Genomic DNA, 18805 nt, shown 5'->3' on the forward strand with positions numbered 1-18805 from the left:
TGCAAAGGCTTATTTTCATTCCATATTTTGTAAAACCTATTGATTTTTATGTTTCTTTTATTTTTTTGTCGTGTTCACCTGACTGTCAATTTACAAAAAAAAAAAAGGATGTTTGGGGTTTTTCTATTTAGCCTTGAGTTATTGGACAAGATGTGTTTGCCTTAAATTCTTTTTTTAATTTGTCTTTCCAACTTTCCATTTGAAGCGGTGGAATTTCTGCTTGGTGTATGCGTTGGGATGTGTGGTTGTGTGCATTTGTGAGCCTCTACACAAGTGTATAATTACACTTTCTGTGAGGTTGAAAACAGCTGTTCCTTTCATCCTTTATTTGTTTCCAATGTACACTGTGTGGGAACTCTGCCCTTAAAATATTTGCTTTGCTGAAAATCAAGCCAGTTCTATATTTCTCTGCTTCTTGACTGTTTCTCTGGTTTTCCATCAAAATAAAAAAATAAAAAATCATAAAAAAGCTTGAATTAATTTTTCCATTCTTTACTTTCAGAATTAGAGCTCTCTACCCTGATATTTGTGTTTTTTATATTGTTTTATGGTACCCAATAGTAGTTCACACATTCAGCTGTGACTGAGATGAGAAGATTTTTGGTATCTAATATCTACATCATAAACAGAATATTAGTCTAAAATCCTCAGTCGTGTGCAGTAAAAACAATATATGAATGGATCAAAAAATAAGGGTTTGCATAATTCCATGTGTTAAAAAAATGCCACTAAGCTGTTTGGTTTTAACACATGGATAAATGCAATCACTTCTTTCGCCTTAGTATCCAGCTATAGTTTTTTTTTTTCCTGGTAAGAGGGAGGGGAATAGTTTAGAGGAAGTAGGAGTCTCTTGATACTTTGACATGCTGAGTCACATGGTGATGGGAGGGGCAGCCAGGGACCTGCCACACTGGTCCCTCACTGGAGCTTTTCACTTCAGCAGGGAAGGATTCATTCACGCATGCACACACTTTCCTGGCGGTAAGTGCTTTGCATACTGGGAGGGTTCGCATGTGTGCGCAAGTGTGTTTGCATGGAGGCAGTTGTTACTCGAGGAAGGATTTTCCTTTACTCCAGATTTTATCGTTTATGTTTGTGTTGTCAAAGATTTTTTTTATTTTTTATTTCTCGTTTTCTGAGCATGTCGGCTATTTTGAGTTTCAAGTAAAGGTTTCAGTTTAACCATAACACCCACTGTTTATGTGTGTTCATGTCTCTAAGGAGTAACTATCTGTTTTTGTTTGTTTTTCATTTCCTAAAAACCAAAAGTTTGTTTTTTTTAAACTTATAATTCTTTTATCAAAAACAAAAGCTAAATTTATTTGGAAACTTTTGTTGTCCTTTGCTAGTTTTCCTTTTTTGGGGCCATTTTAAACTGATTCTGACTTTTAGCACAGCTTCTCTGCATATCATTTACAGTCACCTAAGTAACGTTTGCATGTTTTATATTCCTTCCAAATGAGTTTGGGATTTGGCTACAGATATTGTGTAGCCATTTAGAAAAAAGAAATCATTCTTTCTAATGCAGATGGATTTCTTTTCAAAATATGTGGATGTTTCTTAGGAATACCTCTGTAATTTGTGCTCACAGTTCTATATAGTACTGATTGATGATTCATTGAAGGAAGTTTAGTTGTTCCCTCTGGGCAAATGACAGTTTGGGTTGATAGTTGTTGTTGTTTTTCTGCAGACGTTTGTGCAAGATGTTACTTAAACAGGAAGTTGGCTTAGAAAAATTGATTGCATCTGCTGCAGAAAATAGTCTCATGTCTTTTGAAATGTAAAATATTTCATGAACTCATCTGGTTCCCTGCTGTGCCAAATTGATAAGGTTTCATCTGTGTGGCCTGGAAGTACATTCCTTGAATTCCTGGTTTAGACTCTGGTTTGGAAGCATGAGCATTTGTGTTCTCTTTGAGGAATTGTAATGGAAGTAGCTTCAGTTGTTGAATAATCAATTCATCATCCACAGAGCAGGTTTTAGCTTGATAAAACAACAAATCACTGAAGTTTGTATTGCTTACATAATTGATATTATGTAAACTATTACCTATTAGTCATTTTTTAATATAATTGAGTCTCACTAAAATTGTCTGTTACATAATACATTTGTGTTAAAGTAATTCTTAATTGGAAAATGAACTTCTTGTATAACATGAATTTCAGACATTGAATGTATACTTTAAACAACATATTCAAATATGAAATGGAAGGAGGGCCTAAATATTCACTCATATGTAATTTGATCTCATTGTGTTTTCAGTTGTTTAGATGGTCGACCGTACTGTATTCCTAATTTGATATCAATAGTATTTATAGTCCATGACTGCTAGTCCTTAAGTCTGAAGATTAGCTGGGTGAATTTGAGAAGTCCTACTTGTGGGGTTGAAAAGGGTGTAAAGGATCAATCAAACAGCTTGTACTTTTAGTTTTCCACAGACCCACACAATATTAAAGCTCACTGAGCATTGAGCTTCTACTAAGATGGCATTTTAGAAGGCTTTATTGTGAAAAACATACTTAGTAAACCGTTTGTAAGGGGGCGTTATTAAAAGCATTACAGCTCACTGTTCAGCATTTTGGAATAGAGAAACATTTCTTTGTTTAAAAAAAAAACAATAAAATATACTAGTTGTATTGATGAGATACATCTTACCCTTTTTATGTGGCATTTTGTCTTTTTGTACATGTGTTGAGTGAGGTCAAGCATGCGTGAGGACACAGGTCAGATTCCTGATCCCTGTGACCCGTTGAACTACCTCAACTATTTTCCAGATCCATTCGGACCCCTTCACAAAGATAAACATGGAATGATACTCAAGCCTGGTTAATAAATTGACCAGCTGCATGAGCAGCTAGAAGCTAACAACTGTGTAAATGATGTTTTATACAATGTTTTAGGGTAGAATATTTTCAACGTTAAAAAAAAACACTTAGCCATATTTATGTGAAGAATGTCGCTCTGTCTTCTGTAATTATAGATTTTGGGATAGAAATTAAGCAAATTCGTGTTGAAGCGTTCTGTTGGTGCTGCATGCTTGTGCGTGTTTTCATAATATGCAGATGAAACCTCAACCTTTTTTTCTTTAAGAGCTGTGTGGTGTTGGAGGCAGCAGAGGAGCCTAGAAAGACAACAGTCTCTTGTGTATTACCACAGAATGGAGACTGAAACACATTCCTCTGGCAGTCTAGACAAACCTGTGGGCTTCTACTGTCTTTATAGCAATTTGCATTTCTCTGCTGTTGACAAAGAAACAGCTTCCAATGCGGCTTTTCAAATATGCATGAACCTCAGAACTAAACTTGTAGGAAATGGAAGGAAGTTGACCATTGGAGCCTGCAGGTCAATGGCCACATTTCTCGGCTAACCTAAGTAAAGAGTAGTTCGGGAATTTCTTCTTGTACCTTTTTTTTACTTATAGCAAGCAAAACATGCAGAGTTTTTACTGCCACCACTCCAGTTTCCCTATTTATGAAGGGATTTAGTGTTGGCAGGTGGGAGGATGTGTTCACATTTGCTGTAAATGACCTGTCTGAAAAGGCAGAGAGACACATTTTCAATGTGAATTTCAAGATTTCCCTGTTTTAGTTGATAAAGAACAAGCTCACAATAAAGCCCACATGTACTCAAAAATGTGTCACGATCAGCATCAAACCAAATTACGTGTTTTAATGATTAAAATGCTAGCATTTTTAGACCTTGCGGGGAATGCAAATTAAGTTCACAAAGAGAAAATGTTGCAGAAAATGGCTCAAACCTGAATTTAGGAAGACTTTAAAGCTTGTTTAATAGCATTTTTTGTGGAGTATTTGAATTATTACAGCACTGTAAAGGATATTTTAATACATGGCCTACATAAAATAAGTTATTAATATTTCTCATTTTGTCTGCTTGCACTGAAATCTTCTCGTTTGCTATGAAAAATGGACCGCAATAAGGAATATAAACATAATGTAACGGCAAATTTCAAATGATGCTTTTATCAAACAGAAAACTGAGAAAATACGTAAGTACTTAATCAAATTTTCCCCCAAAAAAGCTCTACTTAGGTGAATAGAAAAACAGTTGTTTAGGTTTTTTCAATGGGTTATCACAAATTGTAGCTTACATCAGTTTTGACTTAAAAAAAAGGGAAAAGTTTCAATTGGAGTTTTAAGAATTCAGTGAGTCACTGACTATTTACATGAGTAGAGCTGATCACTGTAAAAAACAAAAAAGAAAAGAAAAAATAAATAAACTAGCTCTCTTCTCTTCATCCAAGTTTCCAGTCCATTTCACTCTTTGGATTCCTGCCTTGTGATTCAGCCAGTTTGTACAGAAGGTCAAACCACCGGTTTGTCATGAGGGAAATAACCTCAGCGCAGTGCTTTTCCAGCCTAAACTGGAACATGACCTCTGACCCTCTTACCACATTGTCAAGATCAACACTCTGGACAGCTGAGGCATGGATCAGTGCTTCTCGCCACTAAAGATAAATAGTTAAAGTTTTTCTTCACAGTTTTTATCGTTTCAATGCCTTGTTTCGCCGCTTTGGAATTTTACCTCCTGGTTTGGAAGCCTGACTATAGTTGATGAAAATGACCCAAAAGGAGAATAAATCACCAACTCAACAGAATACATGGCCTTTCCTTTTCCTCCCCCCTCCTTCATTCTACGTACTTTCCTGTGTCCTCCTTTGCCTGGCCTTTATCTGATTTACCTCCCCCTTGCACGATGATCGTCTTCTTTTTCTTTGTTTTATGTCAGAGTCATACATACTTGTTTTCTTTTTCTCTTCAGGCTTTTCAAATCTTGCTCTTGTGTCTTTTGTTTTCATTCAACAGACTTCTGCATCTATTTACAAAGAGCAGAGAAATCGGATACTGCTGAAGAAAAACTTTATGAACTGTAATTGAAAACAGTGCAACAGCAAGTCTAAGCAGAAGTCCTCTGCTTTTCAACTCTTATAAAAAAAACAATGTTTTCTTATAGAATGTTTAATTATAAATGTTGACTTGCTTTAAGTTTAAAATTGTTTTCTAAAAATTAGTTCTCAAAGTCCCACTCCAATCATCTTTTGATCTAAATGTGTTCCCAGGGGTCATTAAATTCTGAGTGTTGTTTTTAGGTAAAATAAAGGACATAGTTTCTGCAGAGCAACAGGAGTTCATCAGAAATTTGCCTCTGAATGGTGGGCAGGACTGTTGGCAGGGAGTAAACCTGCACTGATTTCCCATCATCCTTTAAGGGATATGCCAAAAGGTGAATGACAACCTTTGTTTACACTCTCTCCCCCTACATAGCTACAACCTAGCATTACCAGGGCAAAACAAATGGTAAGCAATATCGGAGCTATCCAGCCAGACAGTTTTGATCCTGATGCCAGCTCAGATGAGGAAAACAAAGACATGCATGGATCTAGTCGTCTACAAGTGGATGCATCAGAATGAAGTGGAGCAGAGAGCTTGTGGCCTACAGAATGTAATTTGTATGTAAGAACTACAAGCTTGTTCAAACTGCATTTTTACATCTACTAGTGATCACGACTTCATCAAGAAATTCTCAGAAACTTCTCAGAACCTTTTCTTTATACATGTTCTCCACCATGAGATAAATCCTACAAGAGCATGTTAAAAACACCATTTTCATTGGAGTGGGTCTTTAAGGGTTTTCCACCTACCAAGACAGAAAGAATGTTTCTGAGAATTTATTCTGCCAAAATACAACATTCAAAAAATTCAGATTCTACAAATTAAATGACTAATAAAACCATTGGGTTTGTTCCACCTTTTTAATTATTGGGGGCCCTGTAGAATAAATGCAGCTAAAACCCATTTTTAATAGACAGAAAAGCAGGATGTCTCTTTCTTTTTGGGAGTCTTAAACCTGTGATTAAAAGCACTCAGATCCAGTTAAGTCCAGATGTTTCTTCGTGTTCACTTTTACATCTATTCTGCTGTCAGAACACTGTGTTTGATCATCTATCCTTAATGCCCACCAGCTGGAAAGCCTGAGACAATTTAGAGATAGAGGTCAAATGTTTTTACACTCAAAGTAGTGTTTTCCAGCAGCATGTCTCCTGTGTTTATTGGCCTGGATCCATTACAGATCTGCTGTGCATCATGGGATGAGCCAGAGGTGCAGACATGTCCATCTTCTGAATGGTGGATGTATTAACATAGAGGTACCTCTGAAGCTTCCCACCCTTCTGGTTTGACTCATTTTCATAGCAACAGCTCTAACTGAGTTTGCTTCCCTCACAGCTTGACATTCTTCTATCAACATCTCTGGGTTGTGGGATTTATTGTTTACCAAAGTTGACGACAGTTTACTACCTGTAATGAAAGTGATTTATTTTGCTTATTAGGTACAACTGGGTTTCCCACGGTGATCGCTCTGAACTTTGTAAACCTTTTTTTTTTGTTGCATGTTCCCTTAGTTATTTACTGTGTTTGACTTGGGAAAATTAAAGGTCTGGTTTTATGAAGGAGCATGAACAATGCTTTAAAGAGCATTGCTCCTAGGAAGGCATTTGGTTACCAGTTGCTGCTCTTTGTGTCTTGTTTTCACTCTGCCTTTTGTAGCTGTGCGGGTTTTCCAGTTACATGAGCAGATAAATGCGTGTTTACTGTTGGTTAAACAAAACAGGCAGCATGTTGATACAATAGATGTCGAGTGCATTGTGTGATGAAGTCAAATACTTGTATCGGGAAGTCCTCATGCCAAAAAAAATGCTCTGTAATTGTACACAAAGCTTTCGAAAATTGCAATGATCACCAAGGATTAGGGGTTAAGTCGGAGTAGAAAAGCAATTTCAGAAGCCCCTACTTTCATGTGCTCTATTAATTCCATTTGTTTACACAACTCTCTTCTTGCAGTGAAAGTAATCTTAGGAGTATTGGGGAAGAAATGTGGTAAAAGAGGCCGTTTATCCAGACAGAGCTGTGTCAAGAGGGAGGTACTATGCTTTCTCTAGAGAAACCCCTAAACTGGCATTTGGTTGGTCAAGTCCCCTCAACTGCACAGGGACTAGCATTAAATACCTAATTTACAGTCAAATTCAGCTAATGTGGGTGGTTGTGGTGCAGAGGTAGAGTGGTTGACCTCTGATCTGAGGGTCACAGCTTCGGTTCCCGCCTTGCTCGCCCATTTGTCAAAGGGTCCTTGGGCAAGACACTGAACCCCACATTGCTCCTGGTGGTTATAGGTTGGCGCAAGTGTTAGGCAGCGGAGCCACAATCAGTGTGTGAATGTGTGTGTGCACAGGTAAATGGGACTGTAAAGAATATGGTAAAGATCTATACAGGTATACGCTATGTAGCATTTTACCAGTCCTGCTAATCTAAATATAGGTCAAAACAGTTTCAACTAATTGGAGACAGACTTGTCAAAGGGCCTATATGAATATGCTATTATGAAGCCTTTAGTAAATAATATCCATGTCTATGATAACATATTACCATTGGCACACCAAGGTGCATGTGTTGTACAGTTGTTAAATTTATCAACCGTGTGACACATGGTTACCATTTAAGTTTTGTATCAAAATTTTACAGCCTTTTTTGCAGAATTTATTTACAATCTGTGTCCAAAAGACACATAAATGCGGATTTTAAAAACAATTATTTGCACTTCTTTCTGAAGTGCAAAATGTTCATAGATGTATGGCTCACTTTGTTCACCCCACTGAAGTGTTTTGAGCGACCCAATTTGTCTGTAGGATTAATTAGTATTAATACAGAAATGTCCTCAAGTGGAAGATCTAAATATATCAGCTACTGCATGACACTAATGCAACATGTTTCCTGTTATGCCGTAAATGCATGAGGCTGATTACTTAATAGTTACAAATGTAAATCCCTGCATCTTGCAAGGCCTTTACTTTTCATAATTGCAAAAATTCAGTCTTTGCCACATTTAAATGTAATAAGTTAATGTAGTCATGCATGGAAAACATTTTGAAAGGTTAAAATTTGTTTCAGCTCTCACTCCTGATATGTCAGAACTTATCAGTTAAAGAGACTAGAAAAAATTCACAATTTTATACATTTACTCTAAAATATTTTAATGTAATTTTTTGAAGCCGTTGTGTGATATTAAAATGCACCAAAGTCAGATATGTTGAATTGTCTGCTCAATTAATTTGTCAATTTCTGCTAAAAGTTTTTCTGGTTTTAGCTGAAACTGTTGTAGCCTTGTCTAGATACCGTCTACCCAGCCCCTGCTTACCATCAGAATGAAAGAATTGACCTCAACATTTGCAGCTAAAGGAATAAAAAAAGGATAACTGGGGTCAAAGAGAAATGCACGTGAATTGAGATGCAGATAAAGAATGGAACAATGTGTCATAATGACGATGAAGAATACGAAAACGCAAACAGACGTAGATCCGGAGGGAAACTGGTGACGGTGAGACGGAATCAGAGAGCAAAGGAAAAGGAACGAGCACAACAGAAGTCTGAAACAGGGTTGTTTCATAGAAAGGATGGAAAGCATGGAGTTGTGCTAAGTTGCTGACTGACTCCTGGAACAGGATGGGGAAGTGGTGAAGGAGGCCAATAGAGCAGCTTCATAGGTGTGTCTCTATGACACATGGATTCACACAATGGAGCACATTAATAGAGTAAAGCCCAATGTTTCGAGTTTCCACTGCCATGTTATTCTTCCCCCATTTCATTCTCCTTCATTAATCATCGCAAGGTCACTGAAGATTTAAATGTATAGTGTTGTTCTCTGTTGACTTAAGTCTTTTGTGAGGAACGGACTTGTCTGGATTTTCTCCAGTTTGTGGTTAGCCAAATGTTTGCTGGAATCTGATAGCTTTTGGCGAGCAGTCCTGGATGGCAGTTATGTGTAAGCCAATGTTTGTATCTGTTTTTCCATGAGTGTGCCTTCCTGTCAGCTGTTTGATCAAACGAAGGAAGAATGTGGGGTCATGCAGTCACCATGTCAAAATGCACAAACTAAAGTATGTACGCTGTGATGGATTTTGTGTGTGTGTGTGTTAGGGAGTGTAGTTGGGATTGGATCCTATTTCAGCCTCCTTTGCAGTCTCACATTAACAGGACAGTAACATTATACTGGAGGAAGGAGGAGGGAGCAGGAGGCCGTGTGAAGGGGAGCAGCTCTATACAAGTTCTTGACCTACTCTGACTGAGCACAGTGATGCAGAAAAGGAAGTCGTCTTTTGCATGCACTGATTTAGCATGTCATGGCAAACATGAAAAAGTTTTAAAAAATGTGTTTAGAGGAAACTTGAAATTGGAGTCATTGCAATAAAGATTTGGTTAACAAGTGTTGAAGTGGAAAGAATGTTTTAGATTTTCTCAGTTTTCTCGTAAAGTCCCACTCCGATCCCCCTTGATCTAATTCAAAAGCGTTCCCAATAGAAATGTTGTATCACATAAACTTTGCTACAAGCCTATCTTGAGGCCTCTTTTGGCCTACATTTGTGCTATTGCTAACCAGACTCTTAGTTTCACCCCTTTCTTCTCCTGAAAGGTCAGTCATTAATTTCCCACCTGAAGCACATTTGTCGTTTTGTGTCGATTCAGGACCGGAAGTGTCATCCAGCTACAGCAACAGTGCCATGTCTGAGACGGTGGTGCCTGACACGATGATGTCTCCAGCAGTTGGCAGTCTGTATGGAGAGAAGACTGGTGGTCCAGTGGTGGACTTCAGTTATGTAGGTATTGATGCTATTCTTGAGCAGATGAGGAGGAAAGCCATGAAACAGGGATTTGAACTCAACATTATGGTTGTTGGTAAGTTTTATCTGTTTGTTCTTGAATATTCATTCCTAACATTTTTTTTCTTGAAGTTAATGCACGTGCATGAAGGCTGTATGTTAATAATGACATTTTCTTTTTTTTCCTGGTCATAAAACATTCTTAAGTGCTCTTGACCCAGTTTCTATGTAGGCTAACAGCTGAGTGGTCTGGAGTAAATATTCACTGGTTTGCAAATTATAGTCTTTCACAATGTTGACAATTTTTGTTAAGAATTATTTATATCTGCACGAATCAGCAGCTTCCTTTTATTCACTTCCTTCAGGTCCTTAATAAAAATTGAAATATGTACAAAAACTTTTCCTTTGTTCTCTTCAAAATCAGTCTGAAGTTCTTAACGCCACATACTTCAATTTTATATTACTTCAACTTAACTTTTAAGCATCCTGTTATTAAGATGTAAAGCTTCTCTCTAATTAAAGTTTGACAGAAACTCTCTTATTCACTTTAAACCACTGTTATCAAATACAGATTCTCTATAGGAGTTTATTTCACACACCTCGACAATCTATGCACCCCCCATAAAAGCACTCCCTCCCCCCAAGTGCTCAGCTCTTCTGGATGATGTCGCGACAGTTAGTCTGTCTCAATTAAAAAAGCTTCTGTGAGAAGCCGCCTCTGGCCAGACTCTCCTGTAAACAAGACAAAACAACTTTCGTTTCCATGTTTCAATTGCATTTGCAGCAATAATCAACTCTCCATGCAGGATCGGGGCTTCATAAAACATGATGGTTAAATTAGTATCTAAATAATAAAGAGTGAAACTGATATAGATGAAGTGCTGTGGTCGTACATTCACAATGTTAATACTCTAATCTGGATGTATTTGCCAAACTGGTGTTATTGAAAAAGAAAGTTCTAATTTTTCTCATGTATTCCCACAAAAAGTAACAGAGCAATTAAAAAAATTTAAACAATTTCATTGATTATTACAGAAGGTGCCTATATATCAAGTTTTCTTTTTGTAAAGGAGGAGTTAAAGTGTTTTAAACAGGGATGAGATTCTGACTCCGTTAGCATCTAAATTATATGTAAAAACACGTTTTTAACCTAAAACAATTTGATCTTCTTGCCTGATGTTTGTTACATGTAACTCTGAATTTTCAGGCTGCTCAATGAGCAGAAGAAGCCAGAATTAAACTCTTTGGTTATTCTGTTTCCCCTTGAGTTTGTATGCTGGGATGTGGACAGCAGTCTAATCTAAATATTACATAATAGTTCAGAGGAGGAACAAACAGCAGTTTTAAGTCTTTAGTTTCCTCATGAGACCTGCATCAATAAACTATTTTACAGGCACACCAAAAACTCGATTGTTATTTGGTTACTTTAGATATCCAATAATTAAAGTTATATGTAAACAGGATAATCCAATACCTTTTTACCAGAGAACTGTTGTTAACAAATAATACCATGAAAACATTAGCGTTATTGTATTTCCAATAGCTCTGATTCTTGTGTTGAGGTTAAGAAAATGTTGCTTTGAGGTTTACACAGGTATGGAAGTTTTCCAAAACTTCAATCCACTGTAGAAAATTGTCATTAAACTAGGTTTATTATTATGAGTATATGCTGTGCTAGGTACCTGCTATTTGAGCAATCACAGGGGGGATGTTTTGTCTGAGTGTCTGAATGTTGCTTACAGGACAAAGTGGCCTGGGAAAGTCTACTCTGATGAACACGCTGTTCAAATCCAAAGTCAGCCGAAAGTCTGTGCTGGCTACATCCCAGGAAAAGATCCCCAAAACAATTGAAATCAAGTCAATCAGTCATGGTGAGGTTGGAACCTCTTGTCTTGTATCATAAGTTTTCTGTTTAAACTCCTGTTTGATACATTCGCCTTTAATTTTTGTGGATTTTTTTTGGTTTTTTAATCATTTGGGGGCCTGCAGACATCGAGGAAAAGGGAGTGAGAATGAAACTGACAGTCATCGATACACCCGGCTTTGGAGACCAGATCAACAACGAGAACTGGTACAGTTTAACCATCAATGCAGAAGCTATGCAACCAAGAGAGCAAGCACTTCAAACGACTCTTCTGTACCGTTTTAGTTTTCTCTTATTTTCTTTCTTTCTGTTGCATCTGTCTTTTTCTTTTCCTTCCCTCATGTTCCATCGAAACCATTACAAAGCTGGCAGCCCATAATGAAGTTCATCAACGACCAGTATGAAGCGTATCTGCAGGAGGAGATCAACATTAACCGAAAGAAGAGGATCCCAGATTCAAGAGTTCACTGCTGCATATATTTTATACCCCCAACTGGACACTGGTGAGAACGCACACGTTTCAGCTTCAATGCATTGAAGATCATGTTTCTTCCTAAAAAACGATTGCCAAATCTAAATGCTACCTTAATCCTTTCAAAGGGTGCAATGATAAAAATACTCTTTGCAACTTCTGATAACAGCTTTGGATCTATTTGAAAGTGTTCCCAGTGGTCTTTTGGTTATCATTATGTCCATTTTAGCCAAAATCAAGAACATGTGTTGTTTTCTAGGACATAGTTTCTGCAGAGCGACAGGAGTTCATTAGAAATGCTGGAGGCGAGACTGATGAAGATCAACCTCGCCACCCCTTCCCATCACCCATAATTGAAAGCTCTCTGTTCATATGCTCTCCCACTAAAGTACAGTCCCTCACACCCCCAACCTAACACTACCGGTGCAAAAAAATGGCGAGAGATATTTTGGCGATCCAACCGTACAGTTATGGATCAGATTCTAGCTCAGACAAGGAAAACGAAGACATACGTGGATCTATTTGTCTGCAAGCGGATTCATCATGAAGCGTAGCAGGAAGCTTGTGGCCTTCTACATCCTAGCCACAATTTAAATAAAGAAATACTGCAATTTAAGCTTCATTTTCTCTAAACATGTCCTCCATCATGAAAAACATGCTACAAGAAAATGTTAAAAACAGGATTTTCATCAGAGGGGGTCTTTGACAGGCAGTATCTGCATGTTTCTGTTTCTACAAACTCAACCCCCCACCCTCTCTCTCTAAATGTATAAATTGGTTCCTTACTTCTATTGTCATTTTACTGTCATCCAAATCATGTACTCGCACACTAGGAGTTTGAGGCATTGCAGCTATCTACATTCTTTTTAATAAACACATCTGGCTCTGATTGGAACAATCTGCCCTAACACTCAATTCCTGGTTGACTCACTCAGCCTTTGGGCAAGAGAGTTTTTCTCACTGAAAGAATTTCTGAGAGTGTGTTTGTGCTTTCACATATTCAAGTTTTAGGGCGTTTTTGGCATCTTTTTATTAAATTTTTGCAGTTGTGTATTTCATGTTGGAGTATTTTTGATCCTGATAAATAAGAAAACTGTTCCAAAGACAGTACCGTATAAATATATATATATATTTTTTTTTTAAATACCACAGGTCAAAACCTGTAACTGTAGTTTTAGTGTGTTAGCATGTCTCTCCTCAGACAGGGAACTGCTGTGAAATGGTTCTCTTTCTCAGTGTATGTTGACATTTCAGCTCTGCAAATGTCCCAAGGCCCACAGTGCAGCCGGCCTTAAAAAGCTTGATGTGAAACAGGAAGGATGACAGACGGTCTTTGCATGTCTGCCGTCAGTGCTCGAGTGCTAGAGACTGTGTTGATACCAAACTGTGGTTGCCACAGTGACGTTTATCTGACCGTAATGCACCTCTAAAAACAATCAGATGCTTTCTCTGACTCATGCAAAACTTTTGCTTCCCCAATGGGTGGTAAATCCACTCAAATTCATCAAGCAGCCATTACCTCAGAATGTGGATTATGTTAATGTTGTGAATCAACAAAGAGCAGCTGCAGGAGTGTTGTGGGCACTCCTCTGTTTGAGAGGTTTCTTTGCAAAATCTGCCCCCTGCTGTAAGGTTTTTGTGTCAGTATTTAAAGTCTGGGGGATCTCGACATTTGACTCTGTTTTCTTTGTCATCCTCAGTCTGAGACCACTTGATGTAGAATTCATGAAGCGCCTGAGTAAAGTCGTCAACATAGTCCCAGTCATCGCCAAGGCTGATACCCTCACACTGGAGGAGAGAGACTTCTTCAAAAAGAAGGCAAGCTGTTCTTTGAGTCCTTAGATGAGGACTGTGTACTGAGCTTTACTTCATCAACGTCCTTGATTGTAGGACTGGTGTCATTTTCACTTCTAATTGATAAAGTTTACATTTAATTGCATTTGAGTTCTTTTGCCCATTGAAAGTTTGCCATCATTCACACACTGCATCAGTGTGTGTGTGCATGGGTGAATGGGACTGTGACTGTAAAGCGCTTTGGGCCTTCGAAAGACGGTAGAAAGCGCTATACAGGGATACGCCATTTACCGTTTACCATCTTTTCCCATCCTCAAATGTATTTTAATGTAATTTAAAACTGTTGGGCTAGTGATGATATTGTGTTTTTAAAATGCTTTCACCAGATCAGGGAAGAACTGCGATCCAATGGGATCGACGTTTACCCCCAAAAGGAATTTGACGAGGACGCAGAAGACAGGATGATCAACGAGAAAATCCGGGTAACCATCTTATTTTAATACTTAAAGCTTCCCTGCCTTTTTGTTTTGTTTGTTTTTTACCTTTTTGTTTCCCTTTAACCTGGATGCAGGAGATGATCCCGTTTGCTGTGGTAGGAAGCGATCAAGAATACCAGGTCAATGGCAGGAGGCTCCTGGGGAGAAAGACAAAATGGGGAACTATTGAAGGTACAGTTTTCCTCCACTTTATAATAAAAAAACTGGATCTTTTCTGGGATGAAAATAATCTTTTGCATTTATTAAGAGTAAAAGGGAGCAGCGCTCCTTTAACTTTTCAGACTTTTAACTTGTCATGCTGCTGACTCTGGCCCTGAGCAGTCTTCTAGGTCCCAATATCAGAAAGAACAGTTAACACCACCATGGACATGTAACTGCTGTTTTTGCTTACTTTTGTAAAGAAGTGTTGCAGCCTCGTATGGCCTTTGCAGGTTCGGATAGTTCATGACACCAAAGATCTAATGTGCTGTGGGAAAACCAAGAAATCACACAAGAGTCTGCATGAAAGCTCAATCCTTTAAAAAGGGGAGAGTTTCGGATGCACCACCGGGCAAAAGCTCCGCTGTCATCTGCACTCTCTGCTCCCAAAGCCGACAGCTTTTTTATTTTCCCGCAGAGCAACGTGTAAACATGCAAAATACGTCATTAGATAGATCCTGCAAGCAAGCAGATATTTTCTCGCCATTCAAGGATGATCACGTCTGCAAGTCTAGTCCGCAATCCACAGGTGTCTCTGTTCCATAAACAACTCGGCACAGAAAAGAAAACAGACCAGGAAGCACAGACAGCCCTGCGCTAACCCCAGCACTTCTTAGCTGGTGATGCGTGCAGGTTTCACTGTTCAATTTGCAGCGAGGAAGCACAGTTCACAATACAATGTTCATGCAGAAACATATAAAAGCATATTCATTCCCACAGCAGCTAGAATAATGTGCAAGTATTCCATTCATGTTTACCAGCAGGGCAGTCTCATCCACACTCCCTGTTTACTTCTTTTCACTGTAGTATCAGCTTTGCATGTTTAAGTGAGTTATCAGTTTCAGACAGGAGGAGCCACACCTCTGAGTTTTATCCCACATACAAAAACACACACAGCTGTGTGTGTGATGGGAGTTTCTGTGGTTACCTTCAGAGTCAAAGAAGTAGAAAACTATGCAGCCTGGGATTGAATTAGACTTTGAAATGCCCCAATGACATAAAAATAGCATGATATTGTAATCACTGTCTCCACCTAGTGGACTTTTTAGGTAGGGTACTCTCCACTAACTGGTTACAAAATCACTAGGGCTTTGCCAGATTTGAGTTAAAATATTTTTTTTTAATAACTTCAGCAATTTTCTCCTTTTTTTCTGCTTGTAGTTGAGAACATAGCCCACTGTGAGTTTGCCTACTTACGAGATCTTCTTATCAGGTGAGAAGTGAATATATTGTTTGCGTCGCTTATCTCTGTGTGTTTATTCATCTATTAGAATAGACTACAGATTCTGCATCAGAATGCAGCTGCTCAAAAAAATAACGAACATCTTTAGCAAACAAACTATAAATAGCATCCATTATATCTGCATGCGGTTTTAATGCACCAAACATTAAAGTTCACAGCTATTTTTAAGAACGAAAGGAATTTATTGGAACTTTTATGTGTTCACCCATCTCATTGTTCTTTAATCATCACATGTGACTCCCTTTTGGTGTAGCCGTTGCATGGCACAATCTACAGAACAACGTAGTTATTTTCTGTTTTAAAATAAATCTGTAACTTCTCTGTTATACTTTTTCTTTGTTTTTTGTATTTTTAATGTAAAGCAGAAATTTTTTGTGTGAAAATCCCAGTGTCTCCTGGAATTCTACTACACTATAGAGTAAAAATGAGTGTAAAAAACCTACCTTAATTAATAAACACAAACATATTCCAAATGCGTTTATTCCCACGAGGGACGAGGGAATTAAAATTTTATTTTACTCCTGTATAGTTTTTTTATTTAGATGAAACAGTTCAGGAGGTATAAGTTTGTTTGTTTTTTTCTATTTAGGACACACATGCAGAACATTAAGGACATCACCAGCAGCATCCATTATGAAATGTATCGTGTGAGACGCCTCAATGAGAGTAACACAGCAGTGACTCAAGCCAACGGTATCCCTGAACACCACCTGTCCACCCATGAGATGTAAACACCAACCTGCTCCAAAGGCATTAGCATACGTTAGCGATGAGACTGCGATCCTCAGCAACAGCCTTCCCACCTCTTCCACCCCCACGTCCCCGGTGGGACAAAAACTTCAAAGTCTTTCCAGAGGGACTTTGTGTTTAATGACTTCCTGCAGCTCACAGGACTCTTCATGTCAGCTTAGTGCCTTTTTTTTAACCAAACCTTGTTATCTCAGTTGCTGACAAAGATGGTGAGGAGAATGCACCGGCTTCAGAATGTGCTGCAGTTTGACTTTTTCCGGCATTCGTACCTTAACAGTTAACATTTGTGGTGCCAAACAAGATAGAATGACACTCAATGTTCTTCAGTGTCAGGTTTGTCTTAAACAGTAAAAACAACTAATTTCATCCATGTCTTTTTGCAAGTTTGATGATTTCTTCATGCCTTTTGAGGACATTTTACCACACGGGTTTATTTTATTTTAATTTTTTTTTTTTTTTTTAATGCATGTGTGAGAAGCGATCATTTGTTTTTACAATGATTCAGTCACTGCTTGTTCTGTTGGAAGAGGGCCAGGCAGCTCTTTCCTAACACATGCAGCTATCAGTCTATGAGATGCTGCATCATTCAGCTCTCCCCTCAAAAATACACCAAATATCACATCATATATCTATCTTTTTTTTCCCCTCACAACCTCTGCCTGAATTTTTCTTAGATGGTCAAATCCCTTTAAACACAGGTGCCAGATTTTTGACGCCTTTTTAAGAATCCCACCTGTAGATGTCATTGTTTTATTGATACAAATTTCTAAAGAGTGATTTACGATGAAAAAGTATCTATGCACGTTTTAAAATGTGAATGTTTTTGTCTTTAGTTGTGGTCCACACTTATTCCCCAAACATATGCAGCACACGCATGGTTTTCCTTCCATGAGGTCCACTGCAGTGCTTTATTTATGGGAGAGAAATGTACAAGCGTGCTGGCACAAACAGAAAAACTGTTTGTTTACGGTGGAATTCATTTGAACATGTTTCGGTCCTCCAGCATCATTTATTCAGTAAAGAAAAAATGTTTGTTTTTTCTATTTTTCTAATGTACCAATAATGTGTCTTTCATTCATATATAATTCTGTAAGCTGCCACTCCTCTGCCTTGTCTTGTATATTCTTGTGTTCTGATACATTTTTTTGTACTTTTATTATAACAAAATCTCCTCTACCTTATTTTAAAGAAATAAAGATTGAAGTTGTAAATATTTAGTGGATGCTCATTTCATTTAAAGTTGGCTAACAGCTGGGTCTGTTAAATCTTTGTAGACTCTGAATCCAATTTAAATTTTCTGTTGTTCTGCATTCCGTAGCTTTTAATTGCAGGTGTAATTCCTTTACTGGAACACTTAAGTTGTCATTAATCCTTGCCTTGATTAGCATCTGAAATCAATATGTCTGCCTGCCAGACCGGAGCGTAGTTGATTAGCGCTAATTGCTTCAGTGCACTAGTGTGTCTTTTCTTCTTCAGCGAGAGTGATGGCAGGTGACCAGACCTGAGTTCATGACAGACAGTCGAGGTATAGTGTTGATGTCCCCTAAATCTCTGGGTTGTTAAACCCTAATCTGCATCTTTGATAAAACTTCTCGATCAGGCAAGTCCGGCCCGTGGACCAAATGCAGCTCACATTCAAATTTCAACCGGCCCGCATGATTCTTTCATGAAATCAGTAATATTTTCTAAAAACTGTACAATTTCTAGATTGTGATTGGCTAAATTATGTTTTCTGCCATCGTAAACCTGGAGCATTTTTAGTGCATTTCTAAAAGGTCAAGTAAATAAAACTGACGGGGAGGGCCACTCCTTTTTCAGTTAAATATGAAACAACTGTGTGTGCCAAATAGGCCAAGAGATTGTAGCTGATTTCAAGGAGTTCAATATCAGGGGCAATACAAGACGAAGCATCTACGACAGGCTAACTGGGAATGAACAGTGTGAAAAATTTAGTAATTTTAGTAAAAACCTGTTTCAATGTGTTTGTTTTCTATTTGAATAAATGAAAGTATGCCATCGCAATGAAATGTTTATAGTTCATTTGCATTTAATGCTATTAAAATAGTTCAAAGACTCAGGCGTAATGGTTGGCCCTCTAATGTTTTCACCTCACCAAATCTGGCGCTCTTTGCAAAATGTTTATACCCCCCCCCCCCCCCCCTCCCCGATGCTGGAGAAAATGGTGCTGTGAGATAAAAAGACCAGCATTCAATCTTCTGGAGCGCAGATCAAGTTATGCTTCAACTCTTATGGCTTCAAAATGGCGTTTCTGCAAAACAACATCAACACTCCATCCTGCATGTTAGATGTTCACTTTTT

General features: G+C 38.1%; 1 protein-coding gene across 5 annotated transcripts in view; it reads left to right on the forward strand.

Moving 5' to 3' along the window:
* The window catches only part of LOC101169457 (septin-9), a 61036-nt gene extending 43337 nt beyond the window's left edge, over window positions 1–17699 (forward strand). For 4 of the 5 annotated variants that reach the window (XM_011478256.3, XM_004071487.4, XM_011478257.3 and 1 more), the window contains 9 exons: window positions 9535–9744; window positions 11411–11539; window positions 11658–11739; window positions 11898–12035; window positions 13705–13822; window positions 14185–14280; window positions 14370–14466; window positions 15655–15706; window positions 16326–17699. In XM_011478256.3, coding sequence (XP_011476558.1) covers window positions 9535–9744; window positions 11411–11539; window positions 11658–11739; window positions 11898–12035; window positions 13705–13822; window positions 14185–14280; window positions 14370–14466; window positions 15655–15706; window positions 16326–16467 — 1064 coding nt within the window. In that variant the 3' untranslated portion in view covers window positions 16468–17699. Of the gene's footprint in view, window positions 1–860; window positions 982–9534; window positions 9745–11410; window positions 11540–11657; window positions 11740–11897; window positions 12036–13704; window positions 13823–14184; window positions 14281–14369; window positions 14467–15654; window positions 15707–16325 lie in introns of those variants that run through there. The other variant, XM_020705352.1, reaches the window with a different exon arrangement.
* The last annotated feature ends 1106 nt before the right edge of the window (window positions 17700–18805 follow it).

Source organism: Oryzias latipes, chromosome 8 (assembly GCF_002234675.1).
Source record: "Oryzias latipes chromosome 8, ASM223467v1".
In the NCBI taxonomy this organism is placed as follows: Eukaryota; Metazoa; Chordata; class Actinopteri; order Beloniformes; family Adrianichthyidae; genus Oryzias; species Oryzias latipes.